This window comes from Alternaria arbusti (genome assembly GCF_024043155.1).
Source record: "Alternaria arbusti strain BMP 1465 chromosome Unknown scaffold_6, whole genome shotgun sequence".
NCBI classification, from domain to species: Eukaryota; Fungi; Ascomycota; class Dothideomycetes; order Pleosporales; family Pleosporaceae; genus Alternaria; species Alternaria arbusti.
The window spans coordinates 1538185-1552131 of record NW_026249946.1 but is presented as its reverse complement, the minus strand read 5'-3'; the positions used below and the strand labels follow the sequence as shown (position 1 = coordinate 1552131).

Here is a 13947-nt window from a genome sequence, read left to right as displayed (position 1 = left end):
AACAACACCCCGCTCACGACGAGACTTGGTACTTGGCGACGACCCCTTCCACCTTCCTGATGTAGTCAACCAAAGTTCAACGCTCCCACTTTGAATGTACCCAAGCCATCGCCAAGACTGTATAGCACAACAACGCCTGATTGCAAAGCCGATAACACGGCTTGCGAGGATAAACACAAGCTTGGAAACCATTGGCATCAATGGTACCGTCGGGCGCATACATAAACCTTGATGGGCTTCGGATTCCTGGAGCCTCAAGATTGACAGCCTCGCAATGCTTCCTACTCTTCGTTCCGCAGCCGTCGCGTTGCTGGTTTCCGCCGCGCCCGGCTTGGCGCAGTTTCCAGCGGAGCCCGTTGGTCTCAAAGTTTTAGAATCGCGCTTTGGAGATGGTGTGAAAATCACCTTCAAAGAGGTTCGTGCGATTTAACAATTAGCAATACTTGTTATCTAATATGTACATGTTAGAACTCGCTTTGCGAAACCACGCCCGGTGTTAAGTCCTACTCCGGCCACGTCTATCTGCCTCCGGGAACCGCGGACTTGGGTCAAGGACAGGATTACCCGATCAACACCGTGAGTGCAGGTCCAAAGCATACATAGCTCTCACTTACCAATGCAAACTAGTTCTTTTGGTTCTTTGAAGCTCGTGAGGATCCGACGAATGCGCCGCTCACCATCTGGCTGAATGGAGGACCGGGTTCCTCTTCCATGTATGGTATTCTGGAAGAGAACGGACCATGCTATGCGAACCCCGATTCAAACTCTACGCGTCCGGCGGAATGGAGTTGGAACAGAGCCTCAAACATGCTCTACCTCGATCAGCCGGTACAAGTTGGTTTGTAAGCACAACCTGTGTTCCTTAGTCGCGGACTTGTTTGTTGACTTCTGCTCGCAGCTCCTATGATACCCTGCAAAACATCACTCGGAACCTTGTTACCGGCGAGGTCACGCTTCTCAACGAGACCTCAACCGTGCCTGAGCAGAACACCACTTTGCTCACCGGAACTTTCCCCAGTCGCGAGCCAAACAACACCGCGTTCGGCAGTGTCAATGGAGCCGTAGCAGCATGGGAATTTGCGCAAGCTTGGTTCCAAGAGTTTCCCCACTACCTTCCAAACGACACCCGCATCAGTCTTGCAGCTCAATCGTATGGCGGACGCTACGGCCCCGCCATGATGTCTTTCTGGGAAGAGCAGAACCAGCGCATCGAGAACGGTACCCTTGGCGAAGAGGGTTACATCATGCATCTCGATACCCTGCTTCTCATCTCAGGATGCGTTGATCGTTACGTGCAGTACCCTTACTACCCTCAGCAAGCATTCCGCCAGAACGGATACGGTATCGAAGCCGTCAATGAGACGACCTACAACGCCATGGTTGAAGCAGTGCCAGAATGTCTCGAGCGCATCCAGAACTGCCGCGATGCCGCTAGACAAGACGACCCCGAGAATCTGGGTATCGATGCCGGTGTGAACGAGATTTGCGAAGACGCAGAATCGTTCTGTCGCGCGGAAATCGTCAGCCCTTACAACCAGTATGCAGGCCGAGACTACTACGACATCTCGACTCCGTCACCACCTCCATTCCCACCGCCATTCCACGAAGGCTACCTGAACCGCGAATGGGTACAAGCCGAACTCGGCGTACCGCTCAACTGGACGGGCAGCTCGCCCCAAGCCTCTTCCGCATACCGCGACATTGGTGACTACCCACGTGACAACTGGCTCGACGACCTTGGTTTTCTGCTCGACAACGGCATCAAAGTCTCGCTCGTTTACGGAGATCTAGACTTCGCCTGCCCCTGGGCTGGCGGTGATGCCGTCGCCAAGGCAATCAACTGGACTGGTTCAGCTGGGTATGCCTCCGCACAATACGCCGAGATCCAGACCAACGACTCCTACGTCGGCGGCCTCGTTCGTCAGTACGGTAACTTGAGTTACATCCGCACGTACCAAGCCGGTCACGCGATCCCAGCGTACCAGCCCGAAACCGCTTTCAAAATCTTCACGCGCGCGCTATTTAATCTCGATATCGCTACTGGTACCGAATCAACATCTGGAACGGATGAGAGCAGCACATACATGAGCACTGGTCGCCCAGACCCCGATGTGCAGTTTGACGCTTTCACCAGCGACAGGCTGACATATTGCTACACCTGGGATCTCAGCTCTTGCACCGAGGAGTACGTCGATGCGGTTCTGGATGACTCGGCGGAGATTTGCCAGTACCTTGTTGTCGATGCGAATACTACTGCGCTGTTCCCGGAGGTTATTGCAAAGTGCCGCGCGGAAAATGGCGGCAATGGCACTATGCCTGGTGGGCATAGTAACAACACGCTGCCCGAGTTCGAAGGTGCTGCGGCGAGCGTGAGAGGAAATGCGTGGGCCGTCTGGTCAGCACTCGTCATCATGGGTGTAGTGAGCTTTATGCTCTAAATGCGCGAGACGGACTGTAAATATGCTTGGATGCTGCGAATGTCCGACATCGTCTCCACAATACAACGATACATCAGGACCTCATCCAATGGAATACATATAATGTGATTTGGCATCCATTATCTCAACTTGCATCTCCTCGATCTCCCAAACTAATTATCAAGGTTAACACCAAACTTCTTAGCCTGCTCCCTCTGCACCTTATCCCCCAAATGCGCTTCCATACCCTCCGCATCACCCTTACCCCCCTTACCACTCCCACTCTTCTCATCCTGCCCCCCCTTCTTCCCATCCTTACTCCTATCCCCACTCTCCAAACTCGTCGCCCCATGCAATTCCTCCACATCAGCATGCCCCCCATTCTTCCTCACAACCTCATCCCCGGCGCCCTTACTCTTCCCCACAGCATCAGCCACACGCTGCGCCCTTGCATCCATCTCTTGCCCCTTGCTCGACGACGTCGAGATGTCCACTTCGTCTTTGTCTAGCTTTGTGAACTTCTGGTCCAGCTGCGAGCGCTCGGGCGACGTGGCCCCGTGGTGCGGTTCTGTGCGCTTCTTCGAGGAGGATGTGTCTTTCTTGGGTGGGAGCGGGTCTTGGGCGGAGGAGTCCTCTTCTTCGTCGAGAGGGTCCTTTTTGGGCTCGTTGACGCCGAATTCTTCTGCGTTGTCGGCGATGGGGGCTGCGGCGCCGCCGGCACCCATTCCGGGGAGGGCTGGGGTGGGGTTAGTTTTTGATATGGATTTGATGTGGTATTTCGGGTTTCCTTACCGTCTCCTGCTTCGACTTCGGGCATGGGGGCTACGTGCTTGGTGTGTTGGAGTGTTTTCTGTTGGTCACGTGTTAGTCGCTGGTCAGGCTTCTGTCCATTGGAAGACGTACATCACCAGAAGCTCCGTGAAGAAGCTCTTGACCCTCAATTGGGCCATTGTCGCTAGATCCATCTCCGTTGCGAGGCATAATGATCAATTTGTAGATTCGAAAGAAAGGTTAAGTGGTATGGTGGTTTAGAACAGTACAAATCTCTGTAGCAAGAAATGATTCAATACCCCAACTTCAACGCGACACCTTCATATACCCGCTACTAGGTACTTGGAAGTTGGCAACCCCAAGTTCTAGGTCTCCGGTTCAAAGACGTCATAGCTTTTGTTTATTGTTCGTTGCGTTGCACTAAGCGGCCACTAGGCGGTGACCGGAGAGCGTCCGGCATAGATGTAGTGGACTTGCTGCTTTTTATGCACAGCAAGCCTCTCAGGCACCGCACCAGATTGAGTGTAGTCCGCATTCCCCCACATTTGGTGTCATCGTACCTGAGGCCTTTTCTGGCTTTGGCGCTCGAGCCCGGGGCGACTTTCCACGAGTAATATTGGCGGTGTGCGTTGAGAGCGGCTGGAACCTCGACTGTGGTACAATGCCGGGACGTGGAATATGTGAAATGAATATATTATCGTGTCAGCTAAGGGTATAATACAAATCAATGGTGTCGCGTACACATCGTCGTCGTCCTTCCCTTCGTTGCAACAAATGAGACTCTCTAATAAACAACCTTATGATCCCATAGAGGCGCCTGCCTCACGCTGTTGTCGTCCCACTCAACCTTGCCCTTCTCATTCATTATTGCGCCCTCGTCTGTGACCTCGACGCCATAGCTTCCAAGGCTCTCTGTCAGCTCCGCAACCTCGTTCTTGCTGACGCCAGCCTGATCCCTTGCGAGCCAGATGACTTCTTCGCGTTGCGCCAAAGCGGGGTGTAGGTAGGCTTCGAGAACGTCTTGCTGAGTGTAGGCTGGTACAGGATGGCGGAAGCGTGTGATCAAAGAGGAAGAGATCTCGCTGACAGAGAGTGTATGCGGGGAGAACATCTTCTTGAGCAGGGATCGCTGTGGCGGGGCGTTCGACGGAGGAGCCATTCCAGCGCCTTGTTCACCGGCGTACTGGCGGCTTTCCTCTCTGTAGCCAGAAACAAGAGCTTGCTCAGATCGCCTGCTGTCCTCACGCGAGCGTTTGACATTGTTGTACCCAGGGTGCATGCCATTGCCTTCCGAATGTCTTTCAGCGTCGTTTTGCTGTTGGGGATGGTTCGAGTCATCGAGCAAATTCATCTGCTTGATCTTGCGCTTCATCATGACGTGGAAGATGATGGTTGCTACGATCAGCACTATCTGGAGCACCGTCGGACCAGCAGATGTGACACTGTTGCCAATACCGATACCGAATAGGCCCAAAAGACAGAGCTCTCCAAGGTAGACACCTACCATAAGCTGCTCGAGTGCGCGCGCATAGAAGCCACCCTTGGTGTCAACGTGGGTGTCGTGGACGTAGATCATGTTGTAACGGTAGGCCAGGTAAATGAACCCGATACCGAGTGTCGCAAAGCCCAGAACGAGTGGCGCAATGCAGGCGTATGAGATCGCAATGACGCCCAAGTTGGTCCATTTCGGGTACTCCGCTCCCCAAGATGGCTCCGTGAATGACACGTAGCGCATGTACTTCTTTCTCGGGGTCTTTGCAAACTTGCTCAAGATGAACACGCCTACCAGTCCCATCAAGTTGAAGAGGTACCTTGCAGCGTTGGCAAGTCCATACAGAATGAAGTACGAGATGTAGAAGTTGGAAGCTTTGGGAAGATTCTTCGACAGTAGTGAGACAGCCGATGCCGGATTGCTGACGATTTGACTGGCGACGGCGGTTGCGCTGGAGGTGAAAGTCGTGATCAGGAAGACTTGAATGACTTGGAATGCAAAGTACCAGGTTTGGGTCTGCTGCTCGACTTCGGACAGAGTTACTGCTCCTGCAAGTTTGGCGACGACTAAAATTTGTCAGTATGCATTGAGAGTAAAGAGCTTAGGAACAACTTACAGCGGCAGATAATAGGCACCAATGCCATCAGTACAGCGAGAAGAATGGTAGGTAAAAGTCCAGTGACTACACCAAGGATAGGTCCAGGGATGGAGTCAATCCATGCCAAGAATGGCACGTTCTCTGTGAGATAGTTGACGTTGCTGATGATACCCACAATCGCAACAGGAATGGCCCAGAACATAATCAGAAGCGCAATGAAGATATTCGCAAGGATATGACGGAGTTTTCTGTTCTTAGATCCCATGCCGAGGTTCTTCCAGATGATCTCATCAGGTAAAACACCCATCTGCCGGGATTCAAAACTTGCTGGTCTGCGGTGTTGGTGTTCGTTGAAAGCGGCTTCGGCGGCGGCCATGGTATCGAATTCGATGAAGACGGCACTAGCAAGCTTCTCCCGGCCAGCGAGATGGGATTGTTGAGCCGATTGGATCTTGGGCAGAAGCTCCTTGATCTGGTTGCGGTAGTAGCCAATGGAGTCGACCTTATGTCCAATGAGGGGCTTCAGTTTATGCGTCGGTCGCAATGCTTTGTCGTAGGTTGCGTTCTTCTCGCTACCCTTCTTCTGCTGCTGCTTGGTGACAGCTGCCATGAACTTGATTTCGCTGGCCTCCAGCTTGGGTACATTCTCTTCAAGTTCTTCAACGTCATCTTCTAGGTCCTTGACGTCAGGTACCAACCAGATCTGGGCCACTTGTGGAAACGCGGTGTGTAAACTCTCAAGCGATAGATCCTTCTCCGGTACGTCGGTGAAGAGAACTGTTCGTTGCGAGATGCGACTAGCATTCCAGGTGGACAACAGGTAGGCCTTTCGGACCTTGACAAGGTATAGCATCTCCCTTCCGATTAGGAACAAGACCCAGCCGAAGAAGACCCAGGCCATGAGCGCATGGGCAAAGTAGCGAACGTCGTTTTCGACATTAGAAAAGCTGATGATATCTAGGCCGGATTCACCACCTCCGCCAGTGGCATTGACAGGGAATAGCACTGGCCAAGTGATGATAGCACCGACAAAAGCCATGAGTGTGAGTACCTTGAGGAAGCGCATGTAGAGGTAGGCATCGAGGGAGTGGTGGTTGAGGACGTAGTCATCGCTGATGTGCATAAACTTCTTGATCCAGCCGAATTTGCTCGAACCGGCCGATGGAGTCTTCTCACTGTGTTCTTCGTCAGTCTCGATGGAAAATGTGGAGGCAGATATATGATGAAACGTACTCTTCGAAAAGCGCATCGTGGAAAGTTCGTGGTGCGTATAAACGCCTCTGTTTTGCTCGCAATAGCAAGAAAGCACCCACGAGGATTCCAGAGACCACTATACATGGTACCAGCGTTGAATACAAAGCAGATACTGACGAAGAGCTGCTGCGGTGGCTACCCGACCGCGAAGACGCGCTGGGTGAAGACATGGTGCGCGACGTCGAGGATGTGAATGAGGCCACGAAACGAGGGTGTCGTTTTCAGTGTGGTTTTAACAGGTCGAGCTGCCTTTGATGTACCGGCCCTGGTTACACCCTTTCCATAACGGCGCTTGCATCATAGCACCCAGACTCTGGCGTTTCCCCATAAACATTCAGTGTCATAGTACATGGTCGGCACACGCGTTCCGACTAGTCGCATGCTCTACCAAACAAGATGAACCAGGGGCAAGTCGCGCGAGGCCGGAGGCTGGAACGCAGGTTGGTTAGAGGCTGGAGGATGATCTAGCCTACCGGTTACGTCGATCCAAGACGATAGCGCGCATGCTGTAAAGCTTGGGAGGCGTGAACGTCGAAGGCGCACGCGGGGGCGAGCGTCTGTGTCGTCATTTGCCCAACGCGAAACTCGCACAATCTCTGCAAAACAAGGTCATGCATTCAACAAGAGCTGCTGGGCATTGCTCCGTTACACCTAGCCTGCCGTTTTTGCCGTTCAACGGCAATTCCCGTGCAGCGCTGGCCAACAACATCGTCGTTGACATCGTGTGAGGATCTTTTGCGAGTGTATGTGTACGGGCGGGCCTTACAGCCAAATTCTGCCAAAACGGTTATGGCGCAGTGACTTAGCCACATCTAAGCTTCAACGGGACGAAGATCAGGTTTTCTCCAGGCGCCACAATGGGGTTTGTGGGTCACTAGTCACGCTTGAAGCTTGACTGGACATGGGCTTGCATTGGCATTCAACTTGGGGGCAGTGGGTTCTTATGTTGCGATTCCCTACTCTGGTCAGAGATTCATCATTACTAAAATTGATAGACTATAATACAGGGCTCCGGTAATCCGTAGAAAACTTAGCTCATGAGCAGTCTCGTAATGGCACTAACATTAAGTGTCCTTAGATCACTGTAATGTTGCCCGGTACCCAAAAATACCACTGGAATGCCTGTCGCGTGCACCATCGACACCAGTGTACCCACCATATCGCCGACGGTATCGCACTTTGAGATGATAAATCCATCGAGGTTTCTCCCAACGCCAAAAGAAGCGTTGAAGTTGCGTGCCTGTGCAACAGAGTCTGTGCCGACAAGCGCTTCACCCACCATGAGAATCTTGTCTGGGTTGGCTAGCTTGCCGAATTTCTCAAGCGAAGACATGAGACGTTGATCGTTGTGTCGGCGACCAGCGGTGTCGATGAGCACCACGTTGAAGCTGTTCTTCGAGGCAAAGGTAACGGCATCCGCTGCAATGTTGGCGGCATCTTTGCCATAGCCCTTTTCGAACAAATCGACCTGACCTCCTTCTCTTTGCGATAGCTCCTTCAATCTATCTACGTGTACGCGTAGTTGCTCCACAGCACCAGAACGGAATGTATCCGCTGCTGCGATGAGCACGCGGTGGTGGTTTTGCAACAGGAAAAAGGCGATCTTGGATAGGTTTGTCGACTTTCCTACGCCGTTTACACCGACAATGGAGATGACGTAGGGGCGGGATGTAGTGGCGTTGGTGTGTTGAATCTCGCGTAGGAGGTCCAGGGAGGACGTAGGAGTGAGCATCTTGGTGAGAGCCTTTTCCATGGAGGATTTGAGCGTCGTCTCGATTGCTGTTGCAATGGTTAGTAGCTACGTATAGTGGGGGCTAGGCGTGTCAACTGACTGGTAAAGCTGGGAGTCTTCATGCCCACAAGATCGCGCTCGACGCTCTCACACAATCGCACCGCAGCTTCGAGAGCCACGTTCTTGCGAAGGAGGTGCTGTTCCATTCCCTTAAGTGGTTTTGCCAAATCCTCCTTGGTGAGTGTCTTGCCGCCAACCACGTTCCTGAACAGGCCGCCAATGGCACCCAAACTGGACCCTACTAGCCCACCCGAGGCAGCGGGTGCTTCCTTGTCCTTCTTCGCGTTTTGTGCTGCGATTATCTCGTCCATCTCTTCGTCGAGATCTTTGAGCACGAACTCGCCCTTCTTTGTCTTGTGGCCCCACGTCTCTGGTCGGATCTCCTCGAGCGCCTCGTTCCCAGAGGCGTCGCCCTGGATGTCTGATTGCGAGTAGTCGAGCACAGAGTCGTCCTGTTCTTCGGCCCCGAATTCGCCCCACACTCTGCCCTTCTTGGCTGAGCCCCTGCCCTTCTTCTTGGCTGATGCTTCGTCACCCGATGACACTGGTGCTGAGCTGAATGCCGACGCCTTCTTCTTGTCTCGCCGTGACATCTTCCCTCCAAACGGTCTTGCCTTTCCAGTCAAAAGCTGACTTTGCGCCGGTGTAGTAGGTCTCGAGGTGTCTGGCGTGGGCACTGGTGTTGAATCGGCGCTCGTATCGTACAAGGACTGCTGTGGTTTCTGTAATGCCGTTGGCTTGGGCACGCTTTCGTCGGCGCTGTCGTTATCGGTACTCGATTCGGGAGTCGTGAGCTTAATGCTTGGTGCGCCAGAGTCGCTGGCACCTTCCAAGTCATGCATCTGTCGGTCGAAGTAGGCGCCGAATTTGTCGCAGTTGACCACACTGCTGTGCTCCGTCTTCAGCTGCTCGCCATAGAGGCCGACGAAGAGTGCGCGTACGTTATCGAGGAGCTTGTCGACCCATGTCAGGTGTACTAGACTTTGATATACGGCCTATGGCAAAGTCAGCTGTTGCGCATATCTACGTCGCAATGCGCCATGGCCCTATCTCGATCCATTGGCGAAACGAGGACTGCGTTCATACCACAAAGATGAGGCCAAGATCCTTCGCCGCCGTCCACTTCAGAGTATATCCCTCCTTCTTGTACGTAGGTTTGGCGCCGGCATCTTCGGCGTGAGGTTGCACGCGCTCCTCGATGAAGACATCCCGGATTAAACTGTTGATGACGTTTGCGCCGACCGGGACATATGTGCGCGACCACAAGACTACGCCGGAGGTAGTCAATATCTCGAAGGTATCCAACATGGCGAGGGTGAAAGGCGGCGGGAAGGTTGCGGAAGGGAGACGTGGTGGTGGTGCGGCGGGCACATGTGGGATATGACGACGGGCCGTGCACGCTCTTGCCAGATGGTCGGAATTCGGAGGTGCCAACGACACCGCAGCTCAAGGCAGAAATTCAACCAACATTGACGGCGACGTGTCCAATTGCGCATCACAAAACTCGGGCTTCTTTGTCTTTTTCATTCTCCTAGACACCGCACTCGCTACACCGACCAGCACCCCGACGCGCAGCCATGCAGCGCCCCAACTACGGCAACCCACCACCGGCGCATTCACCACCTTGTACGTATTAGGACACGTCCCATCATGCCTCCTGTAGATGCCGTGTACTGACTCCATCAAGTACACCACCCCGTCCCACAACACGTTTCCACAGTCCCCCAGCTACGGTCACCACCTCCCCCGCAACCCCCTTCACAACCACAGAGCGGCTATGGCTACGGGTCACAGGCAGGTGGCATGCCGCCTCAACAAGGCGGATATGGCGTGCACCCGTCGTTCGGCGGCTTCATCAACGACCCCACTGCTCAGCTAGGGTTCCAGATGGGAAAGAGCGCCGTGGACGCTGGGCAGCACTACATGGAACAGAATGTATGTCCACAAGGCATAGCGCTGGCATCCCATTCATGAACAACTTGCTAACAACATTCCAGCTAGGACGTCTTGTCTCAGTGTCCGCATTAAAGCACTACTTCAACGTCACAAATTCCTACGTCCTCAACAAACTACGCATCATCCTCTTCCCATGGTGGCACCGTCCCTGGTCGCGCCAACGGCAACACACGGCCGATCCATCAGCGTCCGCCGCACTGCTATATCAACCTCCACGAGAAGATGTCAATTCACCAGACATGTACATACCCACCATGGCCCTGGTGACCTACATTCTGCTGTCAACACTCTTCGCAGGTCTGCGCGGCGCCTTCAATCCCGAACTCCTGGGCAAGACCGCTACAGTCGCAATCGCAGTCACCTTACTCGAGATCCTCATCATCCGAACCGGCACCTTCCTCCTCGCCATCAGCAGCTCCTCGCAACTCCTCGACCTCGTAGCGTACAGCGGCTACAAGTTCGTCCACGTCATCGTATCGCTGCTCATCACCAACTTGGCCAATTGGATCGGTTTCAGTAGCTCATGGGTCGGCTGGGTCATATTCCTTTACTGCTTCAGCGCGAACTCGTTCTTCTTGTTGAGGAGCCTGAAATACGTGCTGTTGCCTGACAACAAACCACAAGACGCCTTTGGCGCTCCTGCTCCCGTGGGATATCCTCAGGATATCAAGACTGGTCAGAAGTCGAGGAGGACGCAGTTTTTGTTTGTGTATAGCTATGTGGTGCAATTTGGGTTCATGATCTGGTTGAGCAAGGTATGAGTGGGACAAAATTAGTGGGGTGATATATCTAAGCTGGGGTTGCAGAGGACAACGTATGTCCCACTCAGCTCATCCGTTGGACTTGAGAATACACGTAGCTACGCTGTTACTTATCACCCATTGACGATTTGGGCAAGCGAGGAGTCGCGTTTGAGGAGTATCATGTATCATGTATCTATTAGCATCCAGCATCCGCATCCGCATACTCAATGCGGAGTCTTATGCGTACTGATTGACATCTATATGTATCTAAATCATGTCGCACACAACCGACGGAAAAGCTCATATACCCGTAATGACCATTAGCCATGAACGTGTAAATGCTCCAGTACGCCATACCATACATGCGCCCATACACCATTTTTGAAGAACCCGTTCCCCGCAGCTCTGCGAGAATCGCTACACCATTTATCCCACAACAGGAACGATACGTCCCATAGCACGCATATGCCCCATACTCTCCTCATTCTCCCTCTGATAATCCAACACCACCTCGCCAAACTGCTCAATCTGATCCTGTGCCCTCGGCGCTCCGATCAACACAATACCCCTCGGCACCACCACGTCAGCGACCTGGAAGCAACCAAACGTGACTACCTTTTTGATAGCGGGACAGGATCGGAAGACACCAGCTACGATCTCAGTGTCGACGACGGGACAGAAGGAGAGGTTGATCTCGCGGAGATGAGGATATTCTTTCTTGCCGTCGAAGGTTTCTGTAAAGGTTGCGTGCGAGATGTGGCGGCAGGAGGAGATGTCTAGGAATTCGAGGCGGGAGCCGGAATGGGCCATTAGGGCGCGGAAACCGTTGGATCCGAGACCGATTGGCTCGTCTTCGGGTCCGTCGGGGTTTGTATTGTCTAGGTCGCGGGTTGAGTTGACGTCGATGTAGTGGAGCGGTGGGTTGGTCCAGTCGGTGAAGAGCTTCACGTAGCCAGCGTCGGTGCATTCGTTGTTCTCTGTGAAGCGGAACTTGCTGAGATAATGACACTTGTTGTGGATGGCTTCGAGAACGTCATCGGTGGGCTCTGTTGTGTTGTCTAGGAAATGCTCTAGGCACAGGGTGCGGAGATTATCGCCAACTGAATCGACTAGATGGACGAGTTTCTCGCGGGTAATGGGGTCGTAGAAGCGGAGTGTGAGATGCTTCAGATGCTTCAGGTGTGCAATGGCATCGATGCTGTCCGGGCCGATCTTCTTGCAGCGCTCAATCTTGAGACGCTCAAGGTTGGGGCAAAAGGTGGAAAGTGCTTCTATTGCCTGATCGTCGAATGCGGCGTCTAACCACTCGACTTTCAACGACTTGAGATCTTGGCCCCGGGCAATGAACAGCTCAATCCATTTGTCATTGGAGACGAGGTTAGCTCCTAGTAACTGGATCTCCTCTAGTGCCTTCGCCTTCTCGTTCATGTAGTCGATGTTGCTGTCCTTGAACTGGCAGCAGTTGCGCAGTGACACACGCTTAACGTTTGGGCAAACGGCAAAGATCTGGTCGTAGTCCTCGGTCTCAAGATATGCCGCTTCGTGAATTGCAATCGACTGCATATCTGACTGGAGGAACAGCTTCATTGTGTTGGAGTTCATCGCTCGCTTCTTTGAGAAGATCTCGCTGATCCGGTTCATGATACCCTCTGGCATCTCGCCCAGTTCGTCAATGTCTTCTGAGTGTTTGGCGAGCTTCTCGATGCACAGTTGTTGGAGTGTCTTGGGTCCGCGCTGTGTCATACCGTCAAGGCGGTTGCTCTCGATCTTTCTCCGACCCTTTCGCACGACGGGCTTAGCCAATTTCTTCTCTGACTTTGCATCTTTGACCATCTCTTTTCCACACGGTGTACACAGGAGCCCACCATCTGGACCAGCTTTGCTGTAGGGTGTGACGGTAAATCGCTTGTCGCAAATTTCGCAGTTCTCCAATTGGCCAGGGAGTGGCTTCGCCTTCTTGTACATGTCCATGACATCTTCAAAGTCGGATTCATCATCTGAGCCCTTCTTCTTGCTCTTCTTCTTGGATGCCTTCTTCGCCGCCTTGCCCTTCTTGATCTTCGCTATCGCCTCGTCTTGGTTGCGTTTACGTTTGCGGGTGCGCTCGGCTGCCATCGCGGAGGATTCGGCTTGTAGATCCTCCTCGACATCTTCGTCATCTTCACCGGCATTTGAAGGTCCCTCGCCATTATCTCCTGCTTCTGCTGCGTCTCGCTCGGCTTGTTGACGGCGCTGTTCGTACGAATCGCGAATCTCTGCTGCAGAGATGTTGTTCGCCTGGATATGAGAAGTTAGCGAGTGTCTCTCTCAAGCATCGCCCACTGGGGCTTGCGCGGCCGCTATGGAGCAAGAACCCAGCCGCTTTCGATCTTCATGTCGCAAGTCTCGAATGTTGGGCATGCTTGTCCCCAGAACAGATGTCACTCACGGCCAGAAAATCTGTCAAGGCAGAGTGCGGCCCCCGAATGCCTGCTCCTCTAGGTCGTCGTCCGCTCCTGTCGCCACTCATTAGTCTTGCGCGCTCATCAAGTCGAATAGCGAAACATGACTTACATAGTGGCCGTGTCTATTTCCTACTGTAAGAGCGATTGGAACGAAAGTGATTTGAAAGAAAGTGCTACGGTACAGTCGTGGTGGTGCGGCTGCGCTGGGTGTGGGTGGGGTGCGACAGGCACAGGAAGGCGCGTTGGGGCGGCGGCGCGTAATCACGTGGTGGCAATTAGTCGCTTTTTCCGGATTAGTCTACCCCTGACGGCATTCCTTTCACTTTCACCATAGCCGCGCGATAGGGCTATCAGTAATGCCATCGATTCAGGAGTTCAACTTTTGTAGTGCTATGTACGCCCCTCCAGTGGGGACAAATGGTAGACCATTCGCTGTCATGACCACAGCTAAATCACATAATGCAAGTCAAGTCCAAACGC

General features: G+C 53.2%; 6 protein-coding genes across 6 annotated transcripts; 2 read left to right on the top strand and 4 right to left on the bottom strand.

The window, feature by feature from the left end:
* Positions 1-274: 274 nt before the first annotated feature.
* Positions 275-2438, top strand: J4E86_005746 (uncharacterized protein; the record flags this gene model as incomplete). Its single annotated transcript, XM_051446278.1, has 4 exons — positions 275-415; positions 469-576; positions 628-842; positions 899-2438. The coding sequence occupies 4 exons, from the start codon at positions 275-277 to the stop codon at positions 2436-2438; spliced, it is 2004 nt and encodes a 667-aa protein (XP_051303045.1).
* A 152-nt stretch (positions 2439-2590) lies between these two features.
* Positions 2591-3234, bottom strand: J4E86_005745 (uncharacterized protein; the record flags this gene model as incomplete). The annotated part of the gene is made up of 2 exons (XM_051446277.1): positions 2591-3153; positions 3210-3234. The coding sequence occupies 2 exons, from the start codon at positions 3232-3234 to the stop codon at positions 2591-2593; spliced, it is 588 nt and encodes a 195-aa protein (XP_051303044.1).
* Positions 3235-3972: 738 nt separating this feature from the next.
* On the bottom strand, positions 3973-6527 carry J4E86_005744 (uncharacterized protein; the record flags this gene model as incomplete). The annotated part of the gene is made up of 2 exons (XM_051446276.1): positions 3973-5246; positions 5297-6527. 2 exons carry the CDS (start codon positions 6525-6527, stop codon positions 3973-3975), a joined length of 2505 nt encoding a protein of 834 aa, XP_051303043.1.
* Positions 6528-7562: 1035 nt separating this feature from the next.
* J4E86_005743 (uncharacterized protein) lies at positions 7563-9632 on the bottom strand (the record flags this gene model as incomplete). The annotated part of the gene is made up of 3 exons (XM_051446275.1): positions 7563-8311; positions 8365-9319; positions 9411-9632. The coding sequence occupies 3 exons, from the start codon at positions 9630-9632 to the stop codon at positions 7563-7565; spliced, it is 1926 nt and encodes a 641-aa protein (XP_051303042.1).
* A 269-nt stretch (positions 9633-9901) lies between these two features.
* On the top strand, positions 9902-11041 carry J4E86_005742 (uncharacterized protein; the record flags this gene model as incomplete). The annotated part of the gene is made up of 3 exons (XM_051446274.1): positions 9902-9950; positions 10012-10259; positions 10322-11041. 3 exons carry the CDS (start codon positions 9902-9904, stop codon positions 11039-11041), a joined length of 1017 nt encoding a protein of 338 aa, XP_051303041.1.
* A 408-nt stretch (positions 11042-11449) lies between these two features.
* J4E86_005741 (uncharacterized protein) lies at positions 11450-13398 on the bottom strand (the record flags this gene model as incomplete). Its single annotated transcript, XM_051446273.1, has 2 exons — positions 11450-13300; positions 13378-13398. 2 exons carry the CDS (start codon positions 13396-13398, stop codon positions 11450-11452), a joined length of 1872 nt encoding a protein of 623 aa, XP_051303040.1.
* Between the last annotated feature and the right edge of the window lie 549 nt (positions 13399-13947).